Raw genomic sequence first — 17,614 nt, 5'->3', positions numbered from 1 at the left:
AGAGGAGAGGAGAGGAGAGGAGAGGAGAGGAGAGGAGAGGAGAGGAGAGGAGAGGAGAGGAGAGGAGAGGAGAGAGAGACGAGAGGAGAGAGAGACGAGAGGAGACGAGAGGAGAGAGAGAGAGGAGAGGAGGGGAGAGGAGAGGGGAAGAGAAGGGGAAAAGAGGGGAGGAGAGGGGAGGGGAGAAGGGAAGGAAGAAATTGGTCTTTAGAACTAGAAGTCCTGGGTTCAAATTCAGGTTCTACTACTTAGTGTCCCAATGTGTAAATCATTTCACCTCCCTGAGTTTTGGTTTCCTCACCTGCAAAATGGGGATAATAATACTATATAAGCTCATGAACAATATTGTGAGGGAAATGATTTGTAAACCTTAAAGTTCAATAGAAATGGGAGCTCTTATTCTTATTACCATGGAGCTACTGCTGTGTTAGTAGGTGGCCAATTACTCCCTAAATTGTTGTTCCTTTGGTTAATCCCCACACACCCCACCCCAATGTGACACATGCCAGCTCTTCACCAAGAAGGGCAGGGATTATCACTATTTTTTTTTCAGTTGATTATCTATAAGTTTTTCTCTTTTCTAAATACACTCTGAAACAGAGGCTTACAGCTTTTATAAGGTGGGAGGGATGATGGAAAGAAATAAGTTTTCATGAATCCAATAGTTCAGCTACAGGAAAAGAAGTGTTGGCAGCTTAACCAACTGTGGATTCATATTTAGGGCCATGGAAAGTCCAGACTGAATTTTATTGGAGCCCCACACTAACTGAGGAGGATGCTGTTGGCATCATAATGGTCTTATGGAGCAACTAGGACCATTTCTGTAGCTCTGGCTCTAGTCAGCCCTCATTGTGCCCACTCCCTTCCCAATGGCACAGCATCATAAACTTATTTTCTTATTTTGCTCCATTTCTAACACTCTATTCTATCATCAGTAACCTCAGAAATTGGCCTCCAGAGACACCACAGAAAATCATAAAGCTGAAGAGACAAACATTAATCAGTCAAGAATGAGAGAAAAACATCATCACTAGCACAAAAGCTCTGTCTCTTCCTAGTCCTTCTCCCTCCTACCACAGAAATATGGGCAAGGCCATGGCTCCTGATGGCCTGAAATATTTCAAAGTCTAACTCAGACCTAGAGGAGGCCTATTCTTCACCCATGGCATTCATTTAGAGAGAAATCTGTCTGAATCAGAGAACAGTGAGTACACAGTAAGTTCTGGCTGCCTTTCTGGCTACAGATTCAAGAGCAAGAAAAACACTAAAACCATGGGGAGCACTTCAGGGTGTGTAGAGAGTTGCAGCTAACAAATATTAAAGTGTTTAGTCTCTCTCTTCCTGAAGGTATGCAGGCCATCCCAGAAAGAAAAGGATTCTTGATTCTTTGCAGCAATTTGGCAGCCACAGTCACATGTACAGAGGTCCTTTCACTTCCCAGGTCCTCAGTTTCCCTAACTATAAATTAAGGGGGTTGAACCAGATGGTTTCTAAAGTCCCGTCCAGCTCAAATTAGTCATTCATCAGGCATGTGCCAAGCACCTTGGTAAGAGGTCTCAGTGCATGGGCCAAATTTCTCTTCTTCTGGAGTAAATCATCACTGAGAAGTACTATTTCCCCTCTTGTGTTGCTGAGGAAAGAACATTAAGTATTTATGACCTAATTTTAAAAAGATTATAAAAGCCCTTTTATACCTTGCCAGTAATGATAGACACTAGCACTGGTGAGCCTGGACAATCTGGTAGGCCACAGGTCAGATATAAAAATTGTTCATATGCAATAGGTAAGGGGCACACCCTATGAAGGATAAGGGGCCCAGAAATCAGAAGCACAGGCTTCTCTTTCCCCATGCACTAAAAGAGTTTGCAAAGATACATCAACAAACACAAAGAAATTCCATCAGCTCTCAGATTGAGCCTTTGGGAGCTAGACAGCAGGTTCAGGGCTCCCAGGTACATTCAGGCTCTTGGAGTGTCCATCCCACTGGCTGCTGTCCATTCCAGGAAAGTCTTGTAACATGGTGTCGGGGCAACATCAAGGCACTCCTTCCTCTCATGACTGAGCCAGCCCTGGGCACAGCGGAGGACTAGAAGTCTGGGCCAAAGGAAGCAAATGCCAACAGCTCCCAATGGCCATCCCAAAAGCCAGCTAGAACTCTCACAGGGTTAGCTCAGCTTTGGCACACCCTAGGGAGAATTCACTAGGGCTACTCTGCCACCTCAAGAAATTAGATTCCAGCCCTTCCATTTAGGATTCCATCCCGTCCCCCTACCCAAGATCCCAAAGGGGGCAGAGCAGGGAAACACGATAGTAATAGAATGTCAGGTTGGGAAAGAAACTTAGAAACATTAAATTCACCTACTCTCATTTTCCCATATGAGGCAGGATGGGTAAGAAATGGGCCCAGTGGATGCATAATAAGGCATCTTGTAGCAACTAGGCTCAGGAAATAGCATCAAAGACAGCCCATGTGATGACACCCAGCACCATTATGAGCACTTTTCTATCCCAAGATGTTGGGTTTTTTCCCAAGCTTCTGAAAGCTAAAAAATAAATAACCAAGTCTTCCACACCGATGTCTGTAAGACTGTGTCCATCCATGTGTCTTTGTCCTCATGTCTGTGTATCCCCATGAGTGCTTAGACGGGTGTCTATGTGTGTTTGCAATTGCGCATCTCCGTGTCTGTGGATGAATGTCTTAGTGGGTGTCTGTATACTCGTGTGTATGTGGGTGTGTATATCCACAGGTCTGGGTTTGCAATTGTTCATTTCCATGTCTGTGACAGTGAGTGTTTTGGTGGGTCCCTATATATACATGGGTGCATGCGTGCGCGCGCACACGTGTGTGTGTGTGTGTGTGTGTGTGTGTGTGTGTGTGTTTCTTTAAGTGGAATTAAAGCCTGAGGGCCAGACGCCCCCCATAGGCAATATCCTCCCCACTGCTCCTTCACTCACCATACCAGGAAGGCATATTTTTGGTCCAGCTGTGACCAATAACAGAAACTGCCCTTATTTTGAGTCTCTTTCCACGGGGACGTTCTCCCCGGGTTTTGTAGCTCTGCCAGAGCTGGCAGAGCTGCTCCGAGGCCACAGCCTCTCAGGGTCAGTCAAAAAGCCATCCTGAAGGTGTCCAGCCCCACAGCTGCTCCTTTCGCCCAACACCGAGTCTGAGGAGAGCTCCACTACAAAGCTGTTACCTGCGTGAGCTCTGTGTTGGGTGTGGATGGGCTTTGGGGGCTGGTGGGCATCATGGGGAGTTCCACGCCTAGTCAGGCAGGCCTAGGTGCAGTTTCTGAAGTCTTGCAGGCAAATGCCACATCCTTGGCAATGCTCCGCACACGGTCAGACACCTGCAGCTCCCGGCGCAGGGAAGACGCACAGCAGAACTTACGAAAACAGGCCTTGAAGTTCTCATCCAAGAAAGCGTAGAGGATGGGATTCAGGCCACTGTTGGCATAACCCAGGACAATGCAGAAGTGTAGGGCAGCCACCGCAGCTTCACTGGCCAGCTGGACTCCCAGGCCCTGAGCCAGCACAAACACCTGGACGGGGGTCCAGCACCCCACAAACACAGCCACTACCACTAAGACAAGGCGAGTGATACGCCGCAGATTGCGGTCCTTCTCCCTAGAGCCAGAGAGTACTCGAACGCTTCGAAGCCTCCGGATCATAAGGCTGTAGCAGGCTGAGATAATGAGGACAGGGATCACAAATGAGAAGAGGAACACGCAGACCCCAAACACGGGGCCCCAGTAATCCTCAGGGGCAGGGATCTCCACCAGGCATTCGATCTCTGCCAAGGGGAAGAAAACAAGCATCAGGAGCAGCCCAGTCATAGCTTCCCCACTGGCACTGGGCACTAGGCTCATGACATCAGGGAGGGTTCCAGATGGAGCAGGGTCACCAGACCTGCCCCTGTCTTCCAGCTCTCCCCACTCTCATTCTACATTCTGTCTTGCTCCCCCCATCCTCACCTCTACAAGGGAATGTGAGGGTTATGTCTGTCCTCTCTCTCTAAGGGACATTGGATCCAGTCATTTATCCATTGAAGAATGAAGGATCTAGATAGATGTGGCTCCCCACCATGTCAGAGAATCATATATTAAGAGTTGGAAGTGACCTTAGAAGTCATCTAGTCAGAGCTTCTAGATGGCTCAGTGAATAGAGAGCCAATCCTAGAGTTCAAATCTGGCCTCAGACTCCTATGTGTGAGTCCCTGGGCAAGTCACTTAATCCCAGTTGCCTACCCCTTACTGTTCTTCTTCCTTGGAAGTGACATTCCGTATCTAAGACACAAAATAAGGGAGGAGGAAAAGGAGGAGGAGGAGCCATCTGATCCAACTCCTTCATTTAACAGATGAAGAAACTGAGACAACCCAGAGAGGTAAATGATTTGTGAGATCATAGATTTCAAACTGGAAAGGATCTTAGAAGCCAAGTATAATGGCTTCATTTTGCAGATGAGAAAACTGAGGTACAGAGAGGCTAATTGATTTGCCCAGATCATACAGGTAGTGAGTTTCTGAGGCAGGATTTAAACCTTGACTATAAATCCAATGTCCTGTCCATTATACCATCATGGCACTAAGCAGTGGAGGCAAGAGTCAAACCTAAGTCTTTCGACCATAAGTTGAGTACCATTTCCACTGTACCAGACTTCTTCCTACAGTGGGACAATGTATGGGTATGATCTGGATGGGTATGTTCAACTTTCTCTGAAGCAGAGATTCTTAACCTGATAACCACCACCAAAGGGTCTGTGGAAAGATTTTCAAGGGGGCCATTGATATTGGATGAGAACAAAATTACATTTTTATTTTCACTAATCTCTAGTGAAATTTGGCATTTTTTCATTTATGAAATTTTTAAAAGATTGTTCTAAGAAAGGGTTTATAATCTTTATCAGATTGCCTTTGTTACAGAGGAAGCTTAAGAGCCCCTGCTTGAGAAGCATGAGGAGTCTGTTCTCCTCCCCTCAGAGGGATACTGACTCTGCATGGATCTGTCTTCCTCTAGAAAAATGATGAGTTTGGGTACCCTTCCCCAGAGGAATGATGACTTTGCCCTCTACTACCTGCCTACTTCCTGGGCCTGCCTACTACTACTATCACCACCATCACCACTTCATACACATGTACTGACCATCATCATCCATCTGGGCTGAGCCCATGACTGTAACAGGAACACCAATGAGAGAAGCCAGGGCCCAGATGCCAACGTTGACTGCCTTGGCCTTGTTGGGTGTTCGGATGTCCAGGGCCCGGACTGGGTGGCAGATGGCAATGTATCGGTCCACACTCATGGCAGTCAAGGTGAAGGTGCTAGTGAACATGTTGTAGTAATCAATGGCAATGACTGTCTTGCACAGCACGTTTCCGAATGGCCAGTAGCCCAGGAAAACATCGGTGCCCTGGAAGGGCAGAGTCAACAGGACCAGCGCATCTGCCAGTGCCAAGTTAAAGATGTAAATGTTTGTGGCTGTCTTCATCTTTGTGTGTCTATTGTGGGGGCAAAGGAGAGACAGAGAGATGGAGAAAAATTAAATTCATGATAGTCATCTTCACACTTTTCATATTCTCTTAGAGCCAATAAGAGAATGTGGTGGGTAGAAGAGCAAGTGGAGAACAGTTGCTTCAGGGGCTGATCATTCAACCTGCCCTCAGAGAAAGGACCCAGGTAGTTCAGGGGTAAAAAAGCTTTAGTTTTCCCATTACAGTTTATACTCCAAAGCAAAAAACCCTACACACGTATGTGATTCAGAAGGACGTGCTCTGATATTTGAAAACGAAGTAAATGTACAATTACCCCCCTCCCCTGGTACTCCTTCTAGATCTTAACAATAACCCTATGGATTCCAGAGACTTAAGATTCCACGGTCTCTTGGATGAGTGGCATAATGTTTTCCATCTTGGGCTAGACTGGTCATCACTGTTTGGTGAGGGCAGCACTGTTGATGTTGATGGCAATGATGATGGTGATCCAGGGGATGATTCAGACAATGAAAATGATAGAGATAACAACTGTGACAGAAGGATGAGATTGTTAGAGGTATAATCGAGTTCAAAGGCAATATTGTAGTAGCGGTGGCAGTGGTAGTGATGGCAGCTATGGTGATGGTGGTAGCCATGGTGATGGCAGCAGGAATGGTGGTGATAGTATTGGTGGAAATGGAGATGACATTGAAGATGGTAGCCATGGTGATGGTAATGGCAGAGATAATTATGGTAGTAATACTGGAAGGGATGGGGTGGCAGGCAGTGAGGAATATCAACTATGTATCCTTTGCTATTTCAGCCTTTCTGACCTGGGTAGGCTGTCATGTTAACTGAGCACAGGACCCAGAACAGTATGCTTTTCTGGCCCACTCAATTTTTGTACTTCGATGTCTCTAGAGAGCTTTTCACCTTTCCTGTCTATTTAAATCCAGGATGTAGGTTTGGGGTTTTTTTCCATCCCAACACTAAGGGAGGATGAAAAAGATAAAAATAGCAGCCTTCATCTCTAAAATGCTTCACTGTGGATCCCTTCCCAGGAGGGCTCCTGGCTGGCCTGTCCAAATGATGTCATCAAGGAAGGACATCTAGGACAGGTGGGATAGCTGAAAAGCATAATGGAAAGAGAATTGGATTAGGAGTCAGAGGACATGAATTCAAATTCCAACTCTACCATTTATTACTTCTGTGACCTTAGGCTAGTCACTGTCTCTTGGGTCTTGTTTTCCTTTTCTATAAAATGAAGATGTTGGGTTTAATGACAAATGACCCTGATATGCTGCTCTGATAGTCAATCTCAACTAGACTTAATAGTGAAAGTGCTTTCAGAGATCATCTAGTTGATCTAACCACAAGTTAGAGATTAGAATCTGTCTATGGCAATTGATTCACGGTTCCACGCACCTAATCATCATCATCATCATCATCATCCCCAACACAATTCCCATTTCTAGAGTACTTTTAGAGTTTAGAATACTTTCCCCACTAACAATTGCTATCCTCATATATTACTGTGTTGCATTTTATATATTACTTACTCACCTATGGGTAAGCAAGGATGAGTGCCCTGCCTGAAGTAATATAACTGATGTTAAAGGTGGGATTTGAACTCAGGTCTAGCTATATAGATCCAGCACTCTTTGATACATCCCTATTTTTTGTACTTTTGATTTTGCACCAAAGATTCAAAGATGCCTTCTCAAGGAAGTCAAGCCAATAATGCCAACCCAGATTGTCTATCCCCTCTCCATCCCTCTAACCAATCTGACCTTTTTGTTATCAGATTAATATCAGGCTCAATCCTGCCTCCATACTTTTATTCATGTTGTTCTCCACACATTAAAAAAAAATCATTCGTTTCAAAGCTGGGGCATGATGACTTCTTAACCATGTCCCTTTATCAACTTCACAGTCAGCTCAACACTTAAGAGAACAAAGTCCTTGATCAAGTCACCCCTGGCTCAAAAACCTTCCAAGGTTCCCCACTTCCTGAAAAATAAAGTGGTGATGGTCATTGAGAACTTGGGCTTGGCCTCCCCTCCTCAAACTTCACTTCATCACACCTGTCCTTAAGTGTTCTCCCTCCCCAAACTCCTCAGCCTGGCATTCAGAAACTCTGTAACCCCTCCAACCTCATTTCCTCTACTCTCCATAAGAACCCATCCCTCCAACCAATCTAAATTCTTCACTGTCAGCCTAAACACCAGGTTCAATCCTGCCTCCATACTTTTGATCATGTTTTTCTCCTCATGTTAAAAAAAATGATCTCTCCTCTATCCTTTCTATCTCTACTCTATCCTATCCATCCTTCAAGGCCTACATCAAACCACTGATCAATATACACTGTGGCCCTTAATTATTCCCTCTGTTTCCTGTGTATCCATGTTGTCTTCCCAGATAGACTGACTTCTAGAAAGATATATGTGTGCCCTATTATTTCATCCATAATGGCAAGCACAGGGCTGGGCACATAGGTGGGCTTAATAAATCTGTGTTGAATTAAACTGTCTTGATGAAAAATTTAGAGACCTGGCAGAGGAGAAAATTTGGGGAGAGGGAGGAAACATCCAAGACCCAAGCCCAAGAGCCCCCCAACACTGGACTCCAGTGTCTAGCCTTGGGAGAGGGCACCATCCATCTCTATTAGGAGATGAAGCATGGTCGAACCATAATTACTGATACTCAGGTTGGACAATGCTCCCACCCATACGCACCTCTGCTCTGGGGCACTGAACCCTCTAACTAGGCAGGCCTCCTGGGGCCCAGGGCTTGTGGAAGCTTAAATCCCACAGGTATTGCTTCCAGCCAAGCCCACAAACAGTGTCCAGCCCCCTCAGGAGTCACAGTGATCAATTTTCTCAGAGTACCTCAGATCCGGACCTCTCTTCTCATTCTGTTCCTGAGGCCAAGTCCCAGAGACTTGGACTACAGCTTTTTCCTCCTTCCTCCTGAAGGGGTCAACAAGGCAGATTTAAGTATTGGTTCCTAGAGAGAGATCTACCCATTTGCCACTTGCATATGCCACCAAGAGCAGCAGGAAACAGTCAGTCCCAGCTCCAATGCCACAGTCTCCCTACATTTGCACCTGTCCTGATCATTGAGGTACTGGAAGGTTTCAAAGTAGGGGCCAAGACACTTGATTATGACAGGTTAAGGAGGACTCAGCACCCACCTACCTGATAATGACATACATGACAAGGCAGTTCCCCAACAGACCCCCTATAAACACAGCCAGGTAGACAACCACGATGGTGACCTTGAGGCCGATGGGCAGAAAGGTGTCCTGGGTCACATTGAGAAGCAATCCACTCCCATTTATGAGAGAGAAGTTGTTGAACAGGCGGTTTCCATAGAAATCTTCCCAGAATGGGGCCAGGAAGGGGGGTTCCATGGTGCTATCTCTACCCCCTTGCCCCAAACTGGCCCTGAGAAACCAAGGAAAGAGGGAGAGAAATGTGACTAGCGCCAGAGCTTTCCCTGCAAACCACCTTATCCACCCCACCAGCCCACACACACACTCCTTCCTCACTTCTCCATCAGGCTGCCTAACAACAGGGAGACAGGTGACATGCTTACACAGACTCCGGCAGGCATATGTGGACACAGATACATACAGAAGGACCCTTGGCTATAAACGCTGGCAGACACGCAGACACTAGACAGCGACATGTACATAGAATCGTACACAGGAACTCCTCGTTGGGAAAGATTCTAACCTACTATAGCCACTCCTGGGAACGAGCCCCTCCTGAGGCCCCCACCCCTGCAATCTCAGCGTCCTGAAGTCCCCACACACACACACTTCACACACACAGAGAAGAAATCCGGGATCCTATTAGTCCCCCAGTGCCTCTGGCCACACTACGAACATCTCCCAACTACCCCCACCCCGAGCCAAGCCCCGATCCTGCGACACCCAGAGCCAACCCTGCCGCCCATCTGCCCCCCCCCAACTCCTCACCCTGGGAGCAAATCCCCAATGGGCTCAGATCCAGAAACGCTGCCCCCAAAACAGGCAAACGGAAGGAGAGAACCAAAGCCAAAAAGGGGGGGGGTGTCGTCTAGAGAGAAGGGGGTAGGGAAGGGCAGCTTTAGGAAAGGGGGGGGGGTTAGAATGGCAGGCAGGTAAGAGGACTGAGGAACAGGAGAGGGTGGGAGGGGGGCGGNAGATGTTGGGTTTAATGACAAATGACCCTGATATGCTGCTCTGATAGTCAATCTCAACTAGACTTAATAGTGAAAGTGCTTTCAGAGATCATCTAGTTGATCTAACCACAAGTTAGAGATTAGAATCTGTCTATGGCAATTGATTCACGGTTCCACGCACCTAATCATCATCATCATCATCATCATCCCCAACACAATTCCCATTTCTAGAGTACTTTTAGAGTTTAGAATACTTTCCCCACTAACAATTGCTATCCTCATATATTACTGTGTTGCATTTTATATATTACTTACTCACCTATGGGTAAGCAAGGATGAGTGCCCTGCCTGAAGTAATATAACTGATGTTAAAGGTGGGATTTGAACTCAGGTCTAGCTATATAGATCCAGCACTCTTTGATACATCCCTATTTTTTGTACTTTTGATTTTGCACCAAAGATTCAAAGATGCCTTCTCAAGGAAGTCAAGCCAATAATGCCAACCCAGATTGTCTATCCCCTCTCCATCCCTCTAACCAATCTGACCTTTTTGTTATCAGATTAATATCAGGCTCAATCCTGCCTCCATACTTTTATTCATGTTGTTCTCCACACATTAAAAAAAAATCATTCGTTTCAAAGCTGGGGCATGATGACTTCTTAACCATGTCCCTTTATCAACTTCACAGTCAGCTCAACACTTAAGAGAACAAAGTCCTTGATCAAGTCACCCCTGGCTCAAAAACCTTCCAAGGTTCCCCACTTCCTGAAAAATAAAATGGTGATGGTCATTGAGAACTTGGGCTTGGCCTCCCCTCCTCAAACTTCACTTCATCACACCTGTCCTTAAGTGTTCTCCCTCCCCAAACTCCTCAGCCTGGCATTCAGAAACTCTGTAACCCCTCCAACCTCATTTCCTCTACTCTCCATAAGAACCCATCCCTCCAACCAATCTAAATTCTTCACTGTCAGCCTAAACACCAGGTTCAATCCTGCCTCCATACTTTTGATCATGTTTTTCTCCTCACGTTAAAAAAAATGATCTCTCCTCTATCCTTTCTATCTCTCCTCTATCCTATCCATCCTTCAAGGCCTACATCAAACCATATCTCACTGAGCAATATACACTGTGGCCCTTAATTATTCCCTCTGTTTCCTGTGTATCCATGTTGTCTTCCCAGATAGACTGACTTCTAGAAAGATATATGTGTGCCCTATTATTTCATCCATAATGGCAAGCACAGGGCTGGGCACATAGGTGGGCTTAATAAATCTGTGTTGAATTAAACTGTCTTGATGAAAAATTTAGAGACCTGGCAGAGGAGAAAATTTGGGGAGAGGGAGGAAACATCCAAGACCCAAGCCCAAGAGCCCCCCAACACTGGACTCCAGTGTCTAGCCTTGGGAGAGGGCACCATCCATCTCTATTAGGAGATGAAGCATGGTCGAACCATAATTACTGATACTCAGGTTGGACAATGCTCCCACCCATATGCACCTCTGCTCTGGGGCACTGAACCCTCTAACTAGGCAGGCCTCCTGGGGCCCAGGGCTTGTGGAAGCTTAAATCCCACAGGTATTGCTTCCAGCCAAGCCCACAAACAGTGTCCAGCCCCCTCAGGAGTCACAGTGATCAATTTTCTCAGAGTACCTCAGATCCGGACCTCTCTTCTCATTCTGTTCCTGAGGCCAAGTCCCAGAGACTTGGACTACAGCTTTTTCCTCCTTCCTCCTGAAGGGGTCAACAAGGCAGATTTAAGTATTGGTTCCTAGAGAGAGATCTACCCATTTGCCACTTGCATATGCCACCAAGAGCAGCAGGAAACAGTCAGTCCCAGCTCCAATGCCACAGCCTCCCTACATTTGCACCTGTCCTGATCATCGAGGTACTGGAAGGTTTCAAAGTAGGGGCCAAGACACTTGATTATGACAGGTTAAGGAGGACTCAGCACCCACCTACCTGATAATGACATACATGACAAGGCAGTTCCCCAACAGACCCCCTATAAACACAGCCAGGTAGACAACCACGATGGTGACCTTGAGGCCGATGGGCAGAAAGGTGTCCTGGGTCACATTGAGAAGCAATCCACTCCCATTTATGAGAGAGAAGTTGTTGAACAGGCGGTTTCCATAGAAATCTTCCCAGAATGGGGCCAGGAAGGGGGGTTCCATGGTGCTATCTCTACCCCCTTGCCCCAAACTGGCCCTGAGAAACCAAGGAAAGAGGGAGAGAAATGTGACTAGCGCCAGAGCTTCCCCTGCAAACCACCTTATCCACCCCACCAGCCCACACACACACTCCTTCCTCACTTCTCCATCAGGCTGCCTAACAACAGGGAGACAGGTGACATGCTTACACAGACTCCGGCAGGCATATGTGGACACAGATACATACAGAAGGACCCTTGGCTATAAACGCTGGCAGACACGCAGACACTAGACAGCGACATGTACATAGAATCGTACACAGGAACTCCTCGTTGGGAAAGATTCTAACCTACTATAGCCACTCCTGGGAACGAGCCCCTCCTGAGGCCCCCACCCCTGCAATCTCAGCGTCCTGAAGTCCCCACACACACACACTTCACACACACAGAGAAGAAATCCGGGATCCTATTAGTCCCCCAGTGCCTCTGGCCACACTACGAACATCTCCCAACTACCCCCACCCCGAGCCAAGCCCCGATCCTGCGACACCCAGAGCCAACCCTGCCGCCCATCTGCCCCCCCCCAACTCCTCACCCTGGGAGCAAATCCCCAATGGGCTCAGATCCAGAAACGCTGCCCCCAAAACAGGCAAACGGAAGGAGAGAACCAAAGCCAAAAAAGGGGGGGGTGTCGTCTAGAGAGAAGGGGGTAGGGAAGGGCAGCTTTAGGAAAGGGGGGGGGGTTAGAATGGCAGGCAGGTAAGAGGACTGAGGAACAGGAGAGGGTGGGAGGGGGGCGGAGGCTGACTGTCCCGACTTAAGAAGGGGCCCTCCCGCAGCCGGCGCTTTTTCCCCCACCCGGCTGGGCCAATTCCCGGCGCTGCCGCTCTGCAGACGTCTCAGAATGCTCCTAGCCAACTGCACCCGTGGAGAAGAAGAGAGGAAAGGAGGGGACAGGAGGAGAGGAGTGGAGAAAAAGGGAGGGGAGAGAAAGGGGGAGAGGAAAAGAGCAGAAGGAGAAGGGAGGGGGCAGGCGCAGGAGGTTTACGGGAGAACAGGACCAGAGGGGGGAGGGGCGATTTGGACAGGTTTGGGGAAGGAAGGAGGGAGAGGCGGGGCTGGGGGTGTTGGAGCCTAGGTTTACACTAACTCCGAATACACCTACAGACGCACTCAGACGACAGACAGACACATACGCACTCACAGACAGTCACACATGCACAGGGATGTAAGTTGAACACACAGACATCCACCCTTGGCCAGGTCCCTACAGAGGTCCTAGATGGAAGCCTGTTTTTCCCGAGTTATCCAAGCGGACTCTAATTAGCATCCAGATAGAAAGGGGGACTATGACCCAAAAAGGGGTGGGGGAGGATAGCATTGTAACCTTTTTACATTCTCTATTAATGTATGTATGCGTGTGAGCATGCATCTCTGTCACTGAGCAAGCCCGAGTGTGTCTACACGTCTTTTGTGCCTTTGGTATTATAGAAGAAATAGAATGGGATAGAGGGGAAAGCTCTGGATTACAAGTTAAATCCTAGCTTTACCATTGACTAGCAGCAATGTGACTGAGTGAATCCTCCCACCTTCCTGAGCCTGTTTCCTCCTCTGTAAAATGGGGGTGGGGGGGGGGGGGGGTGGAATGGGTTGGAGGGGAGGATTAGCTATACCTAAGGTCTAATGCTAAATCCCTAGCTTTCCTCCTGGGGAGACAAGTGGTTATCTAGTCTCCACTTGAAACCTCAAGTGAAAGGGCCCCATTAGGTACCGTGGCAGGCCATTCTACAGCTGGACAGCTCTAGTTATCAGAAAATGGATCAATATGTGGAGCTGAAATCTGTTTCTCTAAATCGCCCACCTACTGCTCCTAATTCTGCCCATGGTGCCAAACAGAACAAATCAAATCTCTCTTCCCTGTGACGGCCCTTCAAATACCAGGAAACTGCAATTATGTCTCCTCTATCTGAAGTTTCTCTGATTTGTTTTGTTTTTTTCCTGGTTTTTCTTGGTTCTTTCAACTGACACCACCCCCCCCCCCCCAAATATACTTGTTGGCTAGAAGTGAGCTTGATGCTATAGATAGTCTAACCAAAGTGGTGTACAGTGGAAGTCTCACTTCTCTCATTCTGGACACAATACCTCTCCTAAAACATCATGAGCTTTTTGAGTTGCCATTTTTAACCACTGACCATTACTGAGTTTGCAGTCCTCTGAAACCCCTGTATCTTTTTCACCTGCACTACTAGTTAGGTTGCAAGGGTTTAGTGAGGCTCCAGGGGTTTTTCTTCCTTGACTGTTGATGATAGGACTCCTTTCTTGAGTCCAAAGTTAGCTCTTTTCTCTACTTCCAGAATTCATTGTCCCTGAATTAGTTCCTGCTTCCTACTGGAATGGTATTCTTTGTGCCTTTGTTCCTATTTGAGAGGCAGCTGATGGTGCATGGGGAATAAAGTCAAGAAGACTTAAATTCAAATCTATCCTTAGATACTAGCTGTGTGACCCTGGGCAAGACATTTAACCTCTATTTGCCTCAGTTTCCTCAACTATAAAATGGGGATAATAATAGCAATAGTTGTGATGAGGATCAAATGAGATAAATTTTTTAAGTGATTAGTACAGTGCCTAGCACATAGTGGATACTATACAAATGTTTATTCCCTTCCTTTCCCTAGATGTTTCTCAACTTGTGCCTTGAACTCTCTAAATTGTGCCTAGGCTTGCAGGCTAATCTTTTAAGGATCAACCCTCATCATAGTAAGTCTACATTCAGCCAATGCCAAGATGTCCTTTCAATTCAGAGGCCCTTTTTCATGCTTTATAAAGGGATGGAAGACCCACAGGCACATCTTTGCACTTTATTAACATACCAGTTACCTAATGACCTGTTATTCACCCCTCACTTTGCCCATGCTCAGTTACCTCTGTTTTTTGCCCTTACTTTCTGTAATTACTTCAACCTAAAGGAGAGAGTAGAAATCTCTCCCCCAACAACACCAGTAAAAAGATCACCAACCAGCCAGGGTAATTGTTGGGTACCGCTTTTTAGAGATTTTTTTTATTATCTAAAAGTGGGAAGCAAAGTAAACTCCAGGAGGTTAGGAGATTGAGCGCTTCCAATGGAAAGTCAATGATAGAAAAATTTACCAAATAGTAGAAGGTTTAAGCCCTAAGGTCAAGGAAAACATCACTGCATTATAGAACAAGCCTGATATCTGAAAGGGACCTCATAAGTCATTTAGTCAAAACCTCCTCATTTTAAACTGAAAGGAGAAAAGTTCAAGGATTTGTCCAAAGTAGCAAGTGACAGAGGTGGGATTTGAACCAGAGCAAATTCCTGGCTTCTCTGTACCATTCCCTGTGCCTGCTTCATGAAGAAGCTAAATCCCCAGGAAGCTTAGTGATATGAGCATGGCCCAGAGCCAGATTTCATCATAGGAGTCTCAAACCTTTCTAAAAACCCTGAACTTCATGCTGGAAAAGCGGGCAATGGAAGCTACATACCAGTCCCTAGGCATGACAGGAGAATATTGCCTAACCTCCTCCAGATAACCCACACACTTACTGACTTGGGACCAGAATTGAGGTTATCTTTGGGGAGAGAACTGGATCTCAGGGCTCAGGCTACATTTTTAGGGGACTTTTGAGCTATATCTCCTTCTATTTCCATACCTGTGTATGTGTTAATAGTCTTTTGCCTTTTTGTCTTGTAAATTGTGGACTCCTCCCATATTCTCAAACACTTCTCCATTTTTCCTCCCCTTCTTAGAGAAATAAGAGTTTCCTTTGTGATTAGTTATTAGGCAGATCATTGAAAATTCATCTGCAATCATGGGGTTTACTGATTGCTTGAGAATGACGTTGGGAGAGTAAGAGACCAACTTATTCTAAGGCACCCAAGCATATTAATTCTAAATTATGATATCATATTATATTATGATAATAGTGATAGCATTAGGCATGCAAATAGCTTTATATCTATCTCATTTGATCCTATCACCAACCCAGGGAGGTAGCTGCTATAATTATCTCCATTTTACAGATGAAGAAACTGAGGCTCGGAGAAGTCAACGTGGCTTGCTCAGGATCACACATTTAGTAAGTCTCTGAGGCAGGATTTGAAATAAGATCTTCCTGACTTAATAAGTCATGTGTACTATCCACTATGCCTCCTACCTGCCTATGGTGAGAAAAGGGAGGAGAGATGTTCAGTATATTCAGGGAATCATAAGATTGTGGATGTAAGCTTATAAAAGATGGATCCTAGAAGTCATTTAGTCCAGCTAGATGAGAAAACTCAGGCACAGAAGTTAAGTGACTTACCTAATCTGATCTACCTACAACAATTAAAAGAAAATAGTTCCAGGGAAAGCTGGGTAGCTCAGTGGATTGAGAGCCAGGCCTAGAGATGAGAAGTCCTATGTTCAAATCTGGCCTCAGACGCTTCCCAGCTGTGTGACCCTGGGCAAGTCACTTAACCCCCATTGCCTAGCCCTTACCACTCTTCTGCCTTGGAACCAACACACAGTATTGATTCCAAGATGGAAGGTAAGGGTTTAAAAAAAAAACAGCTTCAGAAAAGATGGTAGAGGGCAAAATCAATGTCATATGTTAATAAGCTCATCACTTCTAAACTCACCACCATACTGCCAACTCAAGTCTTCATTGATGCCTCCTTCAGTCTCCTCCTCCCTGTTTGAAGGACTAGAGGGTGAAATATCAAACTCTTCCCTATGCCTTCCTTTATAGAGGAAGAGAGTGGACTCTCTCAGCTCAGTCCTTTTTGCATTGGCTGCTTGGTCTGTTTTCAACTTCATGAAACAAGGGATCTCCAGGCTAGGTACACTCTGGTGTCCATTTCTCCTGCCCCTGCTCCCACCCTACCTTTCTGACTTCCTTTTTGTGTGTTGTCTCCTTCCTATTGATTGTAAGCTCCTTGAGGGCAGGGATCATCCTTCTTTTATTAATTGTATCCCAGGCACTTAGTTCAGTGCCTGGTATGTGGTAGTCACTTAATAAATGTTTATTGGATTGAATAGGGTAGGGTAAATCAGATAGGATAGGTAAAATCAATTGGATTGAATAGGGTAGGATAAATCAAATAGGGTAGGTAAAAATCAGATAGGGTAAAGAGGAAAGGGGTAAGTGTTTCTGGATAGGGAAGGGAAGAAAGCAGATGGTTGCAAAGTCATATTTAGAAGCAGAGAAGATGGAAAGTAGAGAGCTCATATTGGAGAGTTTCCATCAACTCAGTAAGGGAGGAGTCAAGGGTTATTTAACAAGAGAGGATGGGGCTTGATTTTAAAATAGCCTTCCAGGGGAGCTTACCAATAACTTCAGAAAGATGCTATCATCTTTGGGGGACCACAAGAAAGCCAGATGCTCCTAGCCAAGAAGAGGATCATGTGCTGGAAATGGATGTAGCCAGGGAAACTTCAGGGAAATAAGAATATTCACTTGGAAGCCACCCCTGGCTTCTACCCCAGTTAGGCTGAGTAGAAATCTTTTATTCCCACTCCTGATCCCTTTCTTAAAATGTATTGTTCCTAAACTAACATTTTATTTTTCCTTGCTTAAGCCTTATGTTGCTTGAATATGATAAAGTAACAGGAGCAAATGCCTAAATTAGGCTTCCAGTGATTGGGTGGGAGGTGAGGGATCAAGGATTAAGCATGACCATCCCCTAACCCAGGGATCTCATCAGACTCAAGGGTACAAAAGGACAAAGAGACTTAGTGTTTCCAGCTAAGGCCAAAAGATAAAGATTCGTGGATTTCTTTGAAAATAAGGAAAGGAGAAAATCTTGAAATAAGAACAAGGGTCCCT

General features: G+C 46.0%; 1 protein-coding gene across 4 annotated transcripts; it reads right to left on the bottom strand.

The window, feature by feature from the left end:
- Window positions 1–3,269: 3,269 nt before the first annotated feature.
- OPRL1 (opioid related nociceptin receptor 1) lies at window positions 3,270–11,677 on the bottom strand. Of its 4 annotated transcripts, XM_044661193.1 has the most exons (4): window positions 11,595–11,677; window positions 9,209–9,220; window positions 5,143–5,498; window positions 3,270–3,793 (listed from the first exon to the last, which is right to left on the bottom strand). In XM_044661193.1, exons 1-4 carry the CDS (start codon window positions 11,609–11,611, stop codon window positions 3,270–3,272), a joined length of 909 nt encoding a protein of 302 aa, XP_044517128.1. In that variant the 5' UTR covers window positions 11,612–11,677. The 4 variants fall into 4 exon arrangements, with proteins under 4 accessions (XP_044517128.1, XP_044517125.1, XP_044517124.1 ...); XM_044661190.1 differs by lacking the exons at window positions 9,209–9,220; window positions 11,595–11,677 and adding an exon at window positions 8,669–8,913; XM_044661189.1 differs by lacking the exons at window positions 9,209–9,220; window positions 11,595–11,677 and adding an exon at window positions 8,684–8,883.
- Between the last annotated feature and the right edge of the window lie 5,937 nt (window positions 11,678–17,614).

The sequence above is a fragment of the Gracilinanus agilis genome, chromosome 2 (assembly GCF_016433145.1).
Source record: "Gracilinanus agilis isolate LMUSP501 chromosome 2, AgileGrace, whole genome shotgun sequence".
Taxonomy (NCBI): domain Eukaryota; kingdom Metazoa; phylum Chordata; class Mammalia; order Didelphimorphia; family Didelphidae; genus Gracilinanus; species Gracilinanus agilis.
This window is presented reverse-complemented; position numbering and strand designations above follow the sequence as displayed.